We start from the raw sequence: 17,675 nt of genomic DNA, 5'->3' as shown, positions 1-17,675 counted from the left end.
TAGATTTTCACTTTATCCATTGAAAATTTTAGAAGTTCAAAAGTTTTTAAAGGTAATTCTGCCTCTCTGGAGACATTCAAAACCCACCTGAACTCAGTCCTGTGTAACCTGTTCTAGGTAACCCTGCCTTGGCAGAGGAGTTGGACTGGATGATCTCCAGAGGTCCCTTCCAACCCTAACTATTCTGTGATTCTGTAAGAAGAAATCGAATAATTTGGAGAAAAACAGAGGTACAATGCACAGCTGTAAACACAGTAAAAGAACTGACAAGAGACAAATATGATTTAAGAACTATATCAAAGAAATGCCACAGGCCATTTCCTGTGTACACCAAATATAGCTACCTATGCTGAAGTCTGAAACAATTTAAATGAAGCTACTACAGCCTTCATTTAGCATATGCATTCATTATAATTAAGTATATAGTTTTCAATGTCACTGTCATGATAAAATATTATGAAATGTCATAAAGTAACTGTGTTAACTCCTCAGAAAAATGCTGTTAACTGCAATATATCAGTATAAAAGGAGTAAGTAAAACTACAGACCACTGTTCCTAAAAACAGGTATTCAAGGGCATACAATAAATACATCATTCTCTTCTGGAGAAAAGCTGCCATGAAGTTATGTCATTTTGCCTCAGTCAAAGATCTGGTCCTAAATGCACTTTGCTGTCTTCTTTAAAGCTCTGGCAAGACACACAAAATCAACTTACAAGCAAAAAGGGGAAAGCAACACTAAAGTTTTTCACCTATTCTTGATGATCAGCTCAGTTCCCTGCCTTTATCATTTTTGCCTCCTCTTCTAATACTTTCATAAGAGTTTCACTCCCAGTACCTATCAGCAGTTGACCAATAGTGGCTAAAAAAATCTGTCATATAGCATTTCATCTATTATTTGTAGATTTGTTGCCCTTTCTAGTACAAACATTGCACTAACTGAAGAAGTATTCTGAACCCAAAGAGATTTGTCTGAACCAAGTGCTTTTGCATTTTGAATAAAAAAAAAAGCAAAAGCGTCCCATGATCTTATCTCTAATGGTACATTCTTTTGGTTTCTAATAAGAGGGAATGAACCATTAAAAGAAAGTCAGATTAGAGACTTTACAACATTTATTTTGTCAAAGATAATTAACAGCAAAGTAAATAGACGATGAGTATATAGCATGACAGTTTAATGAGGACTTAGTAAAATGTGCTTTCTTTTTTTCCCTGTTTTCATTTCTATTGCTGAGTCAAGTTACAGTTTACTGAAAGTCTTAAGCAATTTACATTAATTCATTCCTTTGGTCAATTTATCAAAATTATTTGATGATGATGTCAATATTTTTACAGTAATATCATTGATTAACTTTTTAAAGGGAGTAAAAAATTCTATAAATTTTAATCATTGTCTTCAAACAATAATGCACGGGAGAATGAGTTGGAATAAGGACCATTCCCTAATCTCCTTCCAATCATTGTCATGTAAAATATTTAATTTCCAGCTATGCTTTGTTGTAGACAGGATCTTTGTCATTAAAATGAGAGGAGATTTTGATACATAATATATTTGGTGACATGTCAGGGTGGCAACACTTTGACCTTTTCAGTATTCGACATTTCATTTGGGAGCCTGTTTCTTTCTTTCTGTTTCTGTTACTGATCAAGAAATAGAAGTTGAACAGAGGGTCAATCAAACTGCAAATTAGAGGGAGTCAAGCTCACAACAAAAATTACACTAAATTATAAGTACATGAAAATAATCTCTATTTTAAACATATGTAAAACACAACCCCTTTCACAACTCTCAACTTTATAAAATCAAAAAAACAATAAACAAAAAACCCCAAGCTTTTCTGTTTGTATTTTCAAATCTGTTATCTCATGGCCTGTCATGAACTGATTTTTTCAGAAATGAATATATCAATATCTTTCACATCCTTTCTTCAATTTTTTTTTTTTGCTTTTCATTATGTTTATCTCCACATTCTTTTTGCTTCCAGTCATTGGCTACTTATATTAGATAGGATCTGAGTAAAATACTCAGCAAAGAGTTGAGCTGTCCTATTCATTTGCATACCAGCTGCACAAGGGGAGCAGTGTCCTAATTAGGTTCTCTTAACACACAGTTTATTAACACAGAGCTGGTAACTTTTGCTGTTGTGTGCAGTCTTACACTATATGATGATTTTTACAAACCTACGTAAACTCTATAGTCTCAGACCTCATAGTTAGATGCTATCCAAACTTTCCATTTTAAAAGCATTTCCAGTCCTATGGTTCAGGTGAAAAGTCTGAGGACAGAGAACAAGAGGATCAGGCTGAAAGGGACATTAAGAAATCATTCAATCCACCTCCCAGCCCCAAGGAAGAACTAACTGCACTTACATAATCACTGGGCAGGTGTTTGTTTAATGCATTCTCCCAGATCCTTTGCAATGGAGGTTACAAAATGTCCCCAAGTAAGCCAGTATAATGCTTTGTCTTAAATATTAAAAGGGGCTTTCTCCAAATCTAGATAGAATCATACAAGAGACTAATTCCATTACTTCTGTTTACATACACTGTATTTGGACGAACAAGTGTCCTCTATCTTTCTGTAAAAGCCTAACCGAAAGCACCTTTTCCATCACCTTCCCTTCTTAGTCAACTCTTCTTTAGGCTAACCCCCTTGCTCAGTTATGAGCAAGAGGTTCCACAACTGACAGGTAAATTGGAGGATTACTCAAATTATTGTACAGATGGAATGCCCATCTGCATGTTCCATTAAAACAAGAGGAATATAGACAGGTTATAATTTACTGTCATTCTCGCATCATTTTTTTAAATAGTATTTTCTGACCAGTCCATCTGAATTCCTCATTGTTCAGATCCTTTTTGCTGAAGCACAATGCCTTGCATGTGTCACTTAAGTTTTTACTTTTCCAGACTGTCTTCAGATTTGGACTCTTAAGAGTATCTTCCAATACACTCCTAGTCCTTCTGAGGAAGGAAGATTTTACAGTATTCCTCATTCCAAGTCCATCTGGGTTAAACATGGAAATATTATCTAATACCTGAGCCAGCATAAACTGTCAAATACCACACAACTCATTCTTTCATTTAAACAGAAATCTCAGAAAAATTTTCTAAATAGGTCTACATCCAGTCTACGATATTTTCACCTAGATCACAATTCCCAAATTTGCTCAGGAGAATATTGTATGTGACAGTTGAGATAGCACTACAAAATTCTAGAGACGTGACGCATCCACTGCTTTTTCTTCAGCTACAAGCTATTATCCTGTCAAAGAAAATTATTAGATGGCTTTGACAGTATTTGTTCCTGACAATTCTGTACTGGCTATCAATCTTGTCCCTGTGGTTACATATGATTTACCTGATTATTTACTTGAACACTTCTCTAGAAAATAAAAATTACTTGTCTGTCCTGCCTCCCTCTGCTTTCCTTCTTTAGAACCATTAGATTCCCTGGTACCCACAATAGTTGGTAAGTTACTGAGAGCACAGAGGTTGCCAAAATCAAGTGTTCTAGTAGAAAACATAAATCACAAGGTGAGGGGAGGGAAAATAAATCAAACCACAAATCATGATTTATTGCGCTTCTTAGTATTACACAGATCTTGTAATGTTTAGGACACCCATTCATGATTGTAACCGCTTTGGATTCTTAATCCTGTTAAAAATATTTATTTAATTCTATTCATGTAAATTATTTATCAAATGACAATGGTCTTTTTTATTCTAGGATCCCTCTGACATAAACTCAAGTCATTGTTGAATCATAGGTGTTGTTTTTTCACCCCTCGGAAGATGTCTCATATTCCTGGAAATGGGAAACAGTAAGAAGTCCTGAACACTCTATTTCATTTGTTTGCTTTCAGAACTCAGCAGAACTAGCTGTATTGTAGATTGTTTCAAGAAAAAGTGATTTTTCAGCCAATAAACTACTCAGTGAGGGTCTGGGGAAGCCAATCTATTTGCAATAGACAAACCATCTCTTTGAGATACCAACTGCGAAAGAATTATCCATGCCTTAGTCAGCTTTGTCTCTCCCATGAAGACACCTAGGATCTGACAGTACTGCTTAGAAACTAGAAAAGGAGTATTTAGTGGTTAAACTACCAAGCATATTATATACATGGATTCTCTAGTGGCATGAATCACTGTGGTGTTGTCCTTCTGCCAGACAGTTGTGAGTAATCACTTACCTTTATGATTCAAGCATAAGTACTTTAAACACACATGCGCCTTCCTGTACAATTGCAATGGTCTTTGTATTCACATGCAGTTATTGAAAGTGGGAGATACTGTCATATTTTCTCACCCAACCTGATTCAAAAGAACCAGATTTCATATGTACATGCCCTGAAAGTCAAATCCAGTAGATTAATCTGGGCTTTCTGAGGAAGGACAGGAAGACTGTCTGCAGGGGTTTTTTGGTGTGTCATTTAACACTGCACTTAGTGAAAGACCAATTCCACCTTCTTTTAAACCACCTGCTACTCATCATCTTATTACTTGCTATCCAAAACCTTCTGCTCCTGAGAAACAGCCATTTTCTTCAGGCCAGAAATAACTATAGTATGACAAAAATAAAAAACCAAAAGGATCAAAGGGACCTAAATATACTTCTCATCATAATGCCTGTATTTGTACAGTACATTTCATCATGAAAGAAAAACAGCAAAGTTATGTCTTTTATTTCAGAGGATTTTTTTGTTGTTTTAAAAATTCATCAAAATTAAACCCCCTAGATTTATCAGTGCTGGAACATGGAAAAAGCTCTCACTGGATTACAATTTTCCTAAGCTAAATCAATCACATCTCCTCAAATCTGGTTGTAATTCAGCTGGTGGTTGCTTTTTGCCCCTAACTCATCAAGGAACTCCTCTTTTCCAGAAGGGGCAAGAGACACACATTTTTTGCCTCTCTTCTTAAATTACTGCCAGAACCATCACCTTGGCAGATGTGCGAGAAGCAAAATCACCCACTTGAGTCCAGGTAACACATCCATGGGTGTTCTGATCACACTGCATAGACCCAAGCAGAACTCAGTGATGCTCTGCAACTCAGCAGCTGTAAATACAAAACCTGGTAAAGATGCACTCACCAATTTCTCTGGAGATCTGGGTGAATGCCTCCACACCACTCTCTCCGTAGTTGCCTTCAGAAGCCAGCGTGGAGACGTAGTTCCACCCAAGGGCTGTCACGATGTCCACCATGGCCTGTGCTTGGTAGGAGTCCGGTGGGACCACTCGAGAGAAGTAGTCATACCTGGTGTTATCGCTCAGTTCTGGAGCTGTAGATGCATAGCTGATTTGAGGTATCTGCAAATGGAATGACAAGTCATTCAAGCTAATCTAGTCGCATTTTACACTATATGCTTCTATGTTTGAAAGGCTCAAAATAGATTATGCACAGGCATTGTGCAGAGCCAAGTATTTTGTTTTAATTATATCAGCTGATCAGAAAGCGTCTCAGATTTTGTATGTCAGTCAAGCCTTATTGTATAACACTCTCATCAAGAAATAATGCATTCAGTCTTGCTCCAGGTGTCATGGTTCTTGACATGTAAGTGTTACAACTTCTCTTTTGATCCTGGCTCTGATAGAAATAAGTGAAGAAAAAAAAAGGGGAGGGGGAAGGAGGAAATCTTACTACAGAAGATGAAAAGGTCAGTTATTATGACTGCGATTCTTAAAAATGCTACACTTACTTTCGACAAGTAAAATGTGGATTATTTCCATTTCATTGTTTTCTTTACTTATGTACATGTGCATGTGTGTTCCCATTTTATTACCATTTTTAAATCTTTCTCTTGATTTTTCAAGATTTCTCTAGATTTTTCATATTCCAGTTTTAATATGTCATTGTACATTCTTTAAGAATATGAAAGCTATGTATTTAATAGCAAAAGCTATTTGATGAAAAAAAAACCCTAAAAAAATTACCTGTATATGACATACATATAGAGGAGGAGAAAGCTTACAAGGATGGTAAACTTTGTAGAAAACACCTCAATATTCTTAGCAGAAACAAATCTAAATAACTGAAATACATTTTAAAATACATTTTTACTCTCTTAGAAAAAAAAAAAAAAAAAACAAAAAAACAACTAGGGCAGTTTTCTGGTAATTCTTGTCTTAAATAAATGGTTCAGAGATGTCCAGAAAAAACTGTCTGTAAGAAATACTCAATTATTATGAAGCATATTTTGGTGCAAGAAAATTAAATTAACATTTACACTAACTTAAAAGGGGAATTATTTTCTCCTTCAAAATGGTAAAACTGATGAAATAGTCATTATCTTGAAATGAAAAATACTCCATATATTGCATTGCATTTGTGATCTATATTAATAATACGTGCTAAATTCATGTCTCACAAAACATGAAATAATCTTGGAGAAAGCAGTCTGAATGGAGTTACTAAATTGACTCTGCTGAGAGCCAAATTTAGCACCCCAGGCAACAGGTGATCTTGTAAATTCTCACTGTCCTATTAGATGCTATAGTAGAAGATTTCAGTCCAACCACTACATCCAGTACAGTGTTTCCTCGTCAGTACAAACTAAAAAAGGGATTTGGGGCATATGTAAGGGATTCAAAGAGTCTGGTCATTAACCATACCTGCAGAGACAGTGTAGACTATTACAGCCTGAAAAAACAGTTTGTTGCCTTAGGGGTGGCAAAATCACTGCTCAGTCAGAAACAAACAAAATAAACTCTTATGTATCTTGGCTGTATTCTTCTTCAACAAATTTTCTACACATGGAAAAGCCTCAGAATAAATAATCTGAAATGTTTTTATAATAATGACCAGTGAGAACAGGAAAAAAAGAAGAAGGAAGATCACAGAAAAAGTTATAATTTGTGGAAATCAATATTCCTAATATAACAAAGATACACCAGGTAAAAACAAAGTATAAATTGTTCTTAAAAAACCTGCCTTGTATAAATTCCCTTTCTTTCATAAAGTGTTTGAAACATCTTTATCTCTTTCCAGACAAGAGATTTTTGGCATGTAATAACACAATTATGCATATTTAGAGCACATATCTTTCCCTTTCTAAACTTCCTCTATTACTCTCTAAACCAGTCAATTTTGTTACATATGGAAAAAAATAAAGACATCTTTTGTGATTTTGCCCATTTTACTCCTTGGTGTTTCACAAATACTATGGCATCGTTGCTGAAAGTTACTTCATCAATCATGTCAATAAAATCAACACCAGTAAGAAATCTTTTAGATGGACACTTTGGCATTGAATATCTTGAAGCCCAGACCACAGACTTATATCCATTAACTTTTTCAGTTCCCATTTCTCTTCAGGTATCAGATGAATAACAAATCCTAGGTATGTTCTTGTAGGAGAGTCATTGGTTCAACCACAGCAATGAGACATTTCAGATCAATAAAGATATTATACGTACTATGAATATCACTTATCTAGGGGCTTGGAATATGCAGAAAAGAGATGCTACTTTCCTACTTTTCAGCTCTTTGCAGTTCAACTTCTTCCCTAGAGTTATTTATAATAACAGTAGAAGAAAACAGAAGGTGAATACAGTCCAAAACCAATACCCTGCAATCACTGGGCACAACAGTATGTTTAAACCACCACTGTTTTGTAACTTCTGCCAACTTTTCAATAACAGAAAAAAACAATACACCACGTAAAAGTAGGGAGTAAGACACTCTCCAAATAGCAAGTCAATCCTAAGTCTCAAGGAAAAAAGGATTCTTGCAATGAAATATGTAATTGTTTTCCTTATTTCTTTTTGTATATATCCCTCATGGTTATAACCAACACAACATTCAAGAATTTTCTCCCCAAAATTGCAGGTCTCCCACCCAGAAATGCCTCATTGATTTCTTTTTTTGAAAGTATTTTATGCAAAGCAAACAGAAACTTTCTTCCTTGCCTGCTTTTAAATGTACATTTGTATACAGGGTAGCTCTGAAAAATAGCTTTAAAATTTGAGGATTTGGGGTAGCTACACAGGAAGTGAAAAGACTCAGAATGAGACTCAAAGAAATTGTTTGGCATGAAAACGTTGTTTGGATTTAGTGTTTCAATAATCCATGAATAAAAAATATATACATTAAAATGTAACAACTCTAGTTATGGACTGTAAGTTTAATAAAGCATTTTACATGACCCCAAGTACATTTTACAAGATAGAACATAATGCTGCCTAAGCAAGGGAACTGTTATGCTCTATCAATTCAGTAATATGTGTTTTTAAAACTCCCTAAATACAGACTGTATTTATACTTTAAGTTCCACTGTCCCCTTGAGACATAAATTTGCATTTTGAAAGAGACCTGTAAAGGAGTTTTATATTTCTCATTTTAGATTTCTCAGCCTAAGTTTTCTAAATTAAATACCATACTTGTAACATTTACATTGTACCTAAGTGATATATATCACTGTTAATAGTGTATTTCCTTCTCCTTTGGGGAAAAGAAAATCAATTATATAACCACATTTGAATCAGTTTTCGCACAACAGCTGTCACATTCACTGACAATTGCTAAAAGCATTCCTGTTTGCATGCTCATTGATACAATTTTTCTATTCTTTCCTGTCCTATGGTTTGGCCACTTCCTCACATTAACCTATAAGCTGCTGATAAACTCTCAGCTTCTAGTGGGTTGAGTGACTTGAACTCTCTGAAATTGTTATACAGAGGAATTCATAGAAACCTTATTTTTATTACTTTTAAACCTTAAGCTATCTATTTAAAAAAAAAAAATCCTAGTGTAATTTTTTGAAGCAATATCTTGCTTTAGTTACATACTGGTGTTAATCCTGATACACACTGAACTACTGCTGAAACTACCAGTGATCCCTCGTTACTTTAATCTAAGTCAGTGGTGGCTTCATCTCATTCTATTATTCAGTCACTGGCATCAAAAAAAAAGAAAAGGTTCTGCATGCTTAAAAAATAAAATAATTTGGAGAAAAAACCAAACAAATAAAGAAACAAACAAACAAAACACAAAAAAAAAAAAAAAAAAAAAACCAACAAAAAAAACCCAAACTGCTAAGCAGAGCACCTAATCCTTCAAGATACATTCAAACCAAAATCTACAGTAAAGAAGAGTCTGTTTTTCCTGGATTTTTCTATATATATCTATCTGATGTAAAATCTGTCTCTAAAATATCCACTTCCCAAAGAATTAGAGAAGATGGAGCAGGTACTTTCAGAACTGACTGCCCATAAGCGTGACTGTGGCAGCTCTTCAAAGAGGGAACTACATCTGTACAAGGTATCCACCAAGCATTATTACAAAACAGACTGGTACTCTCTTATGGAGGTGTGGACAACTTCATGAGTGCCAAAGGCAGCTAATGTAACTGTTGATTTATTCCAACCAAGTGGTAAACCACTTTCAGTTCCTCTTACACTGAAAACAAAAGCCACCCACTGTTCCTAAATTCAGGACTGTTCATAGAGGAGCATTACCCTGGATCTGTTTGATGGGTCCAATGCAGGGATCCAAACCCAAAAACATAGAAGAGTTGAACTGAGGGTGGCAGAGGAAGCAATGTGACCTAGTTGTGCCCTTCCAGTAGAGTGTCTTCATTACAGGAGCCATCTCTTAGTAGGCTTTCTTTTTAATTACATGTTGTCCAAGTTTTGGGCAAAAGTTCACTACAATCCTTTTTATTGAGCTTTTAAATCCATTTGCATGCTACATTTGTCAATGTAAAGCATCAGCTGGACATTTCAAATGCCATCTTCCTTTATATAGTCTTTCAGCTGAAAACATGATTTAGGAACAGAACAGCAGACAGTGAAATGAGTTAAGCTCATAAGAAAAAAGACCTGGGAAAGGAATCACCAGTAATTTTGAACATTACAAATTATGAGTTATACGCACAGCAGTAACTGTGCTGTACAGTCACACAGAGTAATGGGCTTAAATTACTCACATCTTCAGTTTCACTACCCACTCAGTCCTATCACCACTAACTTTAACATATCAACTAGTATCTTATTTCTCTTTTCTATTCTCTAATCACTAAGCAATCATTTTTTTAGGCAGCTAAAAAATTGCAGTCAATAAACTTTAAGTTAATGATTGCTCAATATCAACTGGCATTTTACCACCAACTAATAAAGCTTGCAAAGGAGTAAAAGTACTTGAAATAAAATTTAACTGTGGAAACATGTTTTGAACTTGATGGTTTTTTGAATTTTAAATGTCTATTATTAATCATTAATGGCCCTCTCTTTTCAAGATTTTTATTCCCTCTTCTGTATAACAAGAAAGAGTTCTTTTTGAGTACAAAAAATTCACAGCAGTGAAATGAATCCTCAGGGCCTAGATATTGAACAGTTGCCAGAGGAGAGCTGAGGTCACCATGCTTTAGCTATTAGTGACATTTTTAAATCCCATCAGCCAGAACACCACCTTAGTCTGCTTTCGTTTCTGAAAAACGTGTCAGTCTGCAGCACCATAATGCCAAAGTCATTCAGGGAGGACATTCAAGATTCAAAAGAATTTGATGAAGCTTAATAATATCTTATTCTATATCAAACAATACTAAAAATGTCCCTTTTTGTACTAATTATAGGAGGAAATGTAATGCATCCTGGAACTGTCCATTTCGGTCCACTGACAATAAAGAGAGCCTGGGAGATTAATTCGACTATTCTATACACACCACATAGAACAATACTGTAAACAGCTACATGTCTTCCATCAAATCTCACAATCTCACTCATTTTGGCTACATATAGCTGTTAAGGCATCTTATGTTCAACTACCTTCTACAATGTCTTCATCCTTCCACCTGCGACAAAAACTGGATAGGTCACTCGTGCCATCAAGAGGACCTTGTTTCATTCATTTCAGAATAAACCAACATCAAATCACCCCATGAAAATGTAGCACATTAAGATTCAGTAATGCTTTTGGAGATGTGAGATGCCCCATTCAATGCTCAGAGCAGATGAACAGGGTGACACCTTGCCAACTCCAGCAGCTACAAACTACCTCTGCTAGCTCTGATGTCATGGAAAAGTTTCAACAAATGAAGTTTTCTGATTCAGTCTCTTTCCACGGATTTTAGCATGAGGAGGAGCAACCTACAATAATACATCTTCCCAGTAGATATATTCATGTATTCACTTACATTTTAAACACGAGCAATTCTAAGCTATATTTATTTAGATGAACACTTGATGCTCTGTATGTTAAGGACACTCAGCTACAGTATTTATCATGTGTCCAGCATTCATGTTGTTCAGAAATTACCACAGATTTCCATCTCCCCCAAAAATATGTTCACATCAGCTAGAGCAAAAGCAAGAAAAAACAGATATGCTATTGAACCAGATGAATACAATTTAAAATCCATTTAGTTCAAAAAAAGTTTAGTAGAATTTAAAAGCTTTGGAAACTGAAAGAACAAAAGTATAATCTGAAAGCTGTCATTAGCTGATTTCACTTGGTAGGTAGGATTTTTTTTAAACCCATTTGAATTATTCCAAGTCATTCTATTTGCAGTAAATATCATAGTGGTTTCTGTCAAGGATGCTTGCAATTCATACACCTAATGATGAGGAGGTAATGATAGATTCCTTCAAATCTTTTGAAAGTTCTCTATATGTTTGGATGGGTTTTGTGTAAAGATATGGGTTTTGTGACTAAATGCAGTACAGTTGTCACTATTTTTTGCCCAAAAACACAGGGACAGAAGTGATCCATAACACCTAAATGCTTCTGATCTGGGATGGATAAACTATGCTATTCTTTCTTTTCTCTTCCATTAGTCTTTCGCTGGCTTTATTTCTTTTCCCAGTTACCTTCTGAAGACATATTCCTGAACAGAATAGAACTTCAACTATCTGCACTGATCTTTTCATGAAAAGACATAGCTGAGAATCAATGCAGCTCCGTTTGTTGCCAACAAAATTATTTCTACAATCATCTGGTATATGAATCTGGTATGTGAAAAATTGCACATACAGATGCAATCACTAGCCCTGTGAAAATATCGAGGTAAAATCAAATATGCAAATCCTCTCTCATTACTGATTTTCTCTTTTTTTTTTTTTTTTCACCACTACAAACACACTAATTATCTATCATACTTATTTCTGAGGTTATTGCTGGTCGTCAAATGGACTAGCAACTACAGCACTCTGAATAAACTGAATTACCCTAGAAAAAGTCATTTTTTCTAGTTAATACATGTAATTGCATAGTATCAGATTATGGGATGAAAAACTGTTAAATCTCCATTGCACTGCATTCTATCCTCACTTGCCAGAAAGCATCTCTCACAAAGTCTAATGAGATATGCTACAGCAAGCGTATTTCAGTTTATGACCTCCTCTGCTGCCCTTGTAGAACAGGATGCAACAAATAAAGAATGTGTATAATATAAAATATGAAATATAAAGTGTTCAAATTTAAGAAGGAGCTTCCTTCCAGTGTGTTAGAGTAGGTCAGGGACTCATTAGAAGTCATTACCTTTAATTACACACAAGGGATACCATAGAAAATAATAATAATACAAAATCCCAACCTCAAATCCCACAATAGATGCAACATATACAAAACAAATTCACCACTCCAGAAAATCTGGGATGCACTTTAGGCCAAAATATTAAAGGGAAATTTATGCATTATGAACATTTTTACAGCTGGAGCACATCTTGTCCCACTGTGCAACACCGTGTAACTCCAGGAAGATGAGAATCCATCTAAAGACGGCTTGAACTGTCATCAATGTTCTGTGAAAGTGAGTCTATTGATAAATGTTTAACAATGGTATTTGCTCAGTATGGGAGCTCTATTCTAGTATTTCCACATCATTTTAAATCCTGGAGTTTGCTCTCTGAAAACCAACTACGTTAAGCAGTTGCACATTAAATTTTCCAACATCTGTAGGCAGCCTCTTTCTAAATATTTTAAGCCCAGCTGAGGTCCAGGCACTGAATGATAAACTAAAGAAGCAGCAGATCAAATGAGTAATATTCATACTGAGATCACAAGGAGGGGGGATGGAGGGGACCTTGAGCTTGCAAATGGCTGTTAGCTCTTCCTTCACAGAATCTTATGTTCTCCAATCATCAGATCAAATGAGAAGTCAAGGATGGCCAGATAGCTTTAGGGACTTCTTAAACTATTAAAATTCTCTTTTTACTTTTTGTGAAAACCCACACTCAATTATGTGTATCAATATGTTAGACTTATGTCAGCCTCTGCTAAGCACAGTGTGAACTCTGATATTTCAAAGCTTTTCTAGCCCTATTTTCGTCATTAGAGCTTGTCGTGTCTGTGTCTGAAACTCTAACCTCCTTTGATGAGTTTGAGAAAAATACACAAAAATTTATTAGTTTGAACTAGAAAAGTGAACTTTTTATTATTATTCAGCAGTAACAAATTTACCCAGTAGCTCATGAAGTACTCCTCAGTCCAAAACAGTTTTCCTTTACATTCATTTAATAATTGGTACCATAGAGAACAAAGCAAGCAACTTCAGAGACTCACCCACAGGGGCACACAGCTGTCCACAGGAATTTTTCTGATTACAAAGACCATCACTAAGGAAGGAAGGAAGTATGAGATACTGGAAGAAATGGGAAAGCATTGTTACAGAATGCCCAGGGAAGTGGTGAAGTCACCACCCCTGCAGGTGTTCAAGAAACAACAACGTGGCACTAAGTGCTGCGGTCTAGTTAACGAGGTGGAGATCGGTCAAAGATTGGACTCTGTGACCTTGGAGGTCTTTTCCAACCTTAATGATCCTGTGATTTTTGCGAAGAGGAGGGTGTTCTCAGCAGAATGAAAGACAAATGCTGTGCTTAAGGGACAGCTCTGACCTTTGCATTCATTTTTTACCACAGTGAGGCCACTTCAGCTTACACCACTGGCTGAGCAGTAGTACTACACTTTTGCTACCCATGCTGCCAGCTTAACATCATGAGATACAAGTGACTGAAAAATAACACAAGGAGGAAGAGTAAATTCTATATTGTTGATGGCTCTCTCCACAGTTGTGGACAACCTGAATATACGTAAACAGGACTCAGCTGGCCAGGCACATATGTCCAGTGCTTTAGTGGGTGCTTTCACATGTTTAGAGTGTGCCGCCTACACTTCAGCTATAGCCCAGAAAGCCCAGCTTTCCATTAATCTCTCTGCCCCACGCTAATGGCTTTGATACCTCGTATCAGAGTGCATTAAGGAAATCCGTATGATTCACCACAGCTATGGATTCCTTCTGCAGCACAGGCAGTTCATATAGGATTATAAAGCATCATTTAAACCCATGTATTATCGACTTGGAAGAAGAAAAATTAAAAGTGTCCCTTTTTTGTGTATTGAGATGATTTTTCTTTGATTCTTAAAACAATCAGGGTTGATAATTAAACAATTTTACCTTGAGTTTTTAGCGTTATAAGTTACAATTAAACATTAGGCAGTGCCTAGTCATTTCCAAAAAAGTTCAGTATTTCCTGTATTACCACAGTGAAATGTTAAGTCCAGTTGCTACCAGTAGAAAAGTTGAAGGAAAAAAAAAATATTTCCAATCGAAAGATTGCAAGTTATCTATGAATTAATCTCTAGGGACAAGGGTGTGATATCTAAGCCTTCCTTTCTATTCAAAATATACTTTAGTTTAGACAGAGTAGGGTGGTTGTAGAAAAAAAAGACATCCTCCTCCACACAATTCCTGAACACCACAGGGCAACATCTCCTCTTTTCCATCATTACCAGATTTCCATTATGATTTCTGACTTGAACACTATGTTTTATCAGTATGTTGATCCATGGATTATCTTAGCTAAAACATCATGGTAAATAGAGAGACAAAAATCCAGGTAACTGGTGTGAGAGCACAGCAGTGTATTTACAAAGTAGGATTGTGGTATGTTGTCAGTGGTTTGAACACTCTCTGAAACAGGTGCTACAGAATTTCAGAAAGCTGTGAAAACCAGCATGAACTGGACAGGTATATTGGAAATGGAAGGGTTTACAGGGAAGGATGAAGTGAAGGGGGGCAAAACCAAAACAAGAATACTGACTACATTAATAATGTGAAAAAGTGATATCAAATAAAAGGAATAACCTATTGTCTAATGGGGCCAGAGTCTGGAATCTTCCAAAGTACATCCCGGCTAAGATGGGCCTAATCTTACTTGTCTCTTTTGGAAATCCCAGTTTTGCAGCATAGAAAAGTGAATGTAACTGCATTATCTATCATTTGGGGATTGTCCACAAGAATAACTATGCAGTCGTAGTGTAGAAAAAAGAAGTTTTGTAATATGGGCTCAGAAGTACATTGTACAAAGTATATAAGTATGCCTGATCCTCTCCCTCCACCAAAAAGCTACACTGAAACCTGCATGTCCAAGCACATGCAACGACTCAGTACCCATCATTTCCACCAAGGTATCCTGCAGGCAGACTTTGGGATCTTCATGAAGGCTATGGTACTTTGGAGGCTGCTCCACAGCCAAAAAGTCAGAACAGCACAAACTGCTAAGAGTCTTTCTAACTCTTAGAAGAACAAAGAACCAGTCAGACCAAAGAATACAAAAAAAAATTAGAGGTTAAGGGGGGAAAAATAGCTCTTTACCTAGCATCCATAAAATACCCACAGTAGTACTTGGTATCAAATAGAAAGCAAAATAATCACCTTTCACAATTACTTGTATTTCATAAATTGTGTCATTCTGATAGGATCAGTACAGACTTACAGATTATACTCAACACACACAAACAGATCACAACACAAGGAGGCTGTGCCTGTGGTAAGGCATATCAGAGATACCCTTGAAGTGTGAACTTATCCACCACATACTTTGACCCTGTCAGTAGTCATGAATAAAGTTTCCAAAAAGTAATGATTGCCCTGAAAGTCAGGAATTACAGGTGAAATTATTATATTTCTATATAAAAGTATTTTTACATATGTATCATATACATACATATATGTGCACACATATACCATGTGTGCACATATATGTGTGCACCTTTTCTTTCCTTTCTGACAGAGTAGTTAGTGGTTCATACTTGCCCATTTGCGAGGCTACCCAAATTTTGTTTCTAAGCTGATATGGTTACTGACTCAAATTGAACAACATGAGCTTTAGGAAAAGCACAGCTTAAAGGGAATAAGCTCACTTGAAGAAACAGAGAAATCTTACAGAGGTTTCTTACCTGTACAGCAGTATATTCTTAGTTTCTCCATTTAAAGGAGATAATTAGAATATGGAGTAAATATTTTTTAAAACAGTTCAATGCTATTTCTTATTGAACTTATTTCTATGTATATGTACTTTTCCCTGAAATTTTCCCCCTTTCTTCCTATATCTCATACTTACTTTCTTTCCTCAGACATTTCAACAACCTACAGTTCCCTTCTACTCTCTTCTTGATGTTCTTTCTTTCCTCTACGTGTATATCTTCTTCCCAGTTACCCCTTTTCCTTCACACTTGTTTTCTCTACCTCTTCTCACTCCCTCTTCCTCAACAACTTGCCTGAACTCAGAAGGAAGAGTAGACAGTGGTTGGTTCCTAAAGAGTGACTTAGGTTTCTCAGCTTTGCTTCTCTCTTTTGGCAGCCCATGCTCAGAGATACTTGGTGCTTCCACTTGGCCCTGTGGAAAGGGCAAAGGGGAAGTCCTCTTCTATGAAATACGGCTGGGCAGGGTCAACCCTCACTCTTGTCTACTGAGTAAGGCTTCCTTCCCTGTAACAGGCATTTTTGCTCTCTGACTGCATCGGGAACACATTCACAAAGTCAGCAAAAGTAGTATTTGATGCAGGAAAAAAGCCTATATTGGATGAGCATTTCTGCAAATTCTCCTTTTCCCTATTTTTATTCATTGCAATTTAAGTACAAATCAGTTTACTGTTATCACCACCATACAGCCTTGTTTGAGTGTGTTAGCCTTAGCCTTGCTGGGTAGTGTAATGGAGATTTCCTCCCTAGTTCTGACTCTCCAATATCTCTAAGTCCAAAAACAGAATGATATATGTCTTTTTGAAGGTTCTTAAAAGTCCTCCTCAGTTAGCTTGATCCTGTAAGTCTGGCCCCACCATCAACATCCTACTTCAGCAGCTCAGCAGGATGATGAAAGAAGAGGGTCTGAGGAGCTTTCAATAAGTTCATAAAGCTCCCCCACTCAATTTTTTTCCCATTTCAGCAATCCCAGTAACACCTCATATTTCTGACAAGATGCCAGTAGTCAGAGGCAGACTTTACTGACAACCACTTTCCAGTGCCCTGAGAAGCAGCTCCCCTGCCTGCCTTCCCACCTGCAGGGATCAGCTCACCTTTGCTATGCAGCACAGCCAGGCAGTGCTTCAGATGGCAGCCAAGGGAGCCTTGGCCCCAGGGTGCCACACAAAGCTTTGCTTTCAACTAAAAGGGCTGAAATGCTCACGCCAGCCCATAATATATTTCACAGAATTCAGTGTCTTTCTTTGGGTAGAATAAGAAACCAATTGATTCTGTTCTGACCAAATATTGGGAGCCTTAACACACTTCAACTGTTTTTTCCTATGACTGATACAAAATACGTGTTTTTAAACCCAGCTTTAGTACAGGTGTTTCAAAGAGAACCCTAAGCTTATCTGACAGTGTTTCAGTCTGCAGCTACTGTATGCAGTGCATCAGTGCACTCATCAGTAGTCTTTGGAAATCTCCTCTTTTAT

General features: G+C 36.4%; 1 protein-coding gene across 4 annotated transcripts in view; it reads right to left on the bottom strand.

The window, feature by feature from the left end:
- The window catches only part of GRM8 (glutamate metabotropic receptor 8), a 331,061-nt gene that overhangs the window by 260,579 nt on the left and 52,807 nt on the right, over positions 1 to 17,675 (bottom strand). For all 4 annotated transcript variants that reach the window (XM_032688651.1, XM_032688648.1, XM_032688650.1 and 1 more), the window contains one exon: positions 5,095 to 5,311. In XM_032688651.1, the coding sequence (XP_032544542.1) occupies positions 5,095 to 5,311 (217 nt within the window). The remainder of the gene's footprint in view (positions 1 to 5,094; positions 5,312 to 17,675) is intronic.

This window comes from Chiroxiphia lanceolata, chromosome 5 (assembly GCF_009829145.1).
Source record: "Chiroxiphia lanceolata isolate bChiLan1 chromosome 5, bChiLan1.pri, whole genome shotgun sequence".
NCBI lineage: Eukaryota > Metazoa > Chordata > Aves > Passeriformes > Pipridae > Chiroxiphia > Chiroxiphia lanceolata.
The sequence above is the reverse complement of the archived record's forward strand: the minus strand, read 5'-3'. Positions and strand labels throughout refer to the sequence as shown.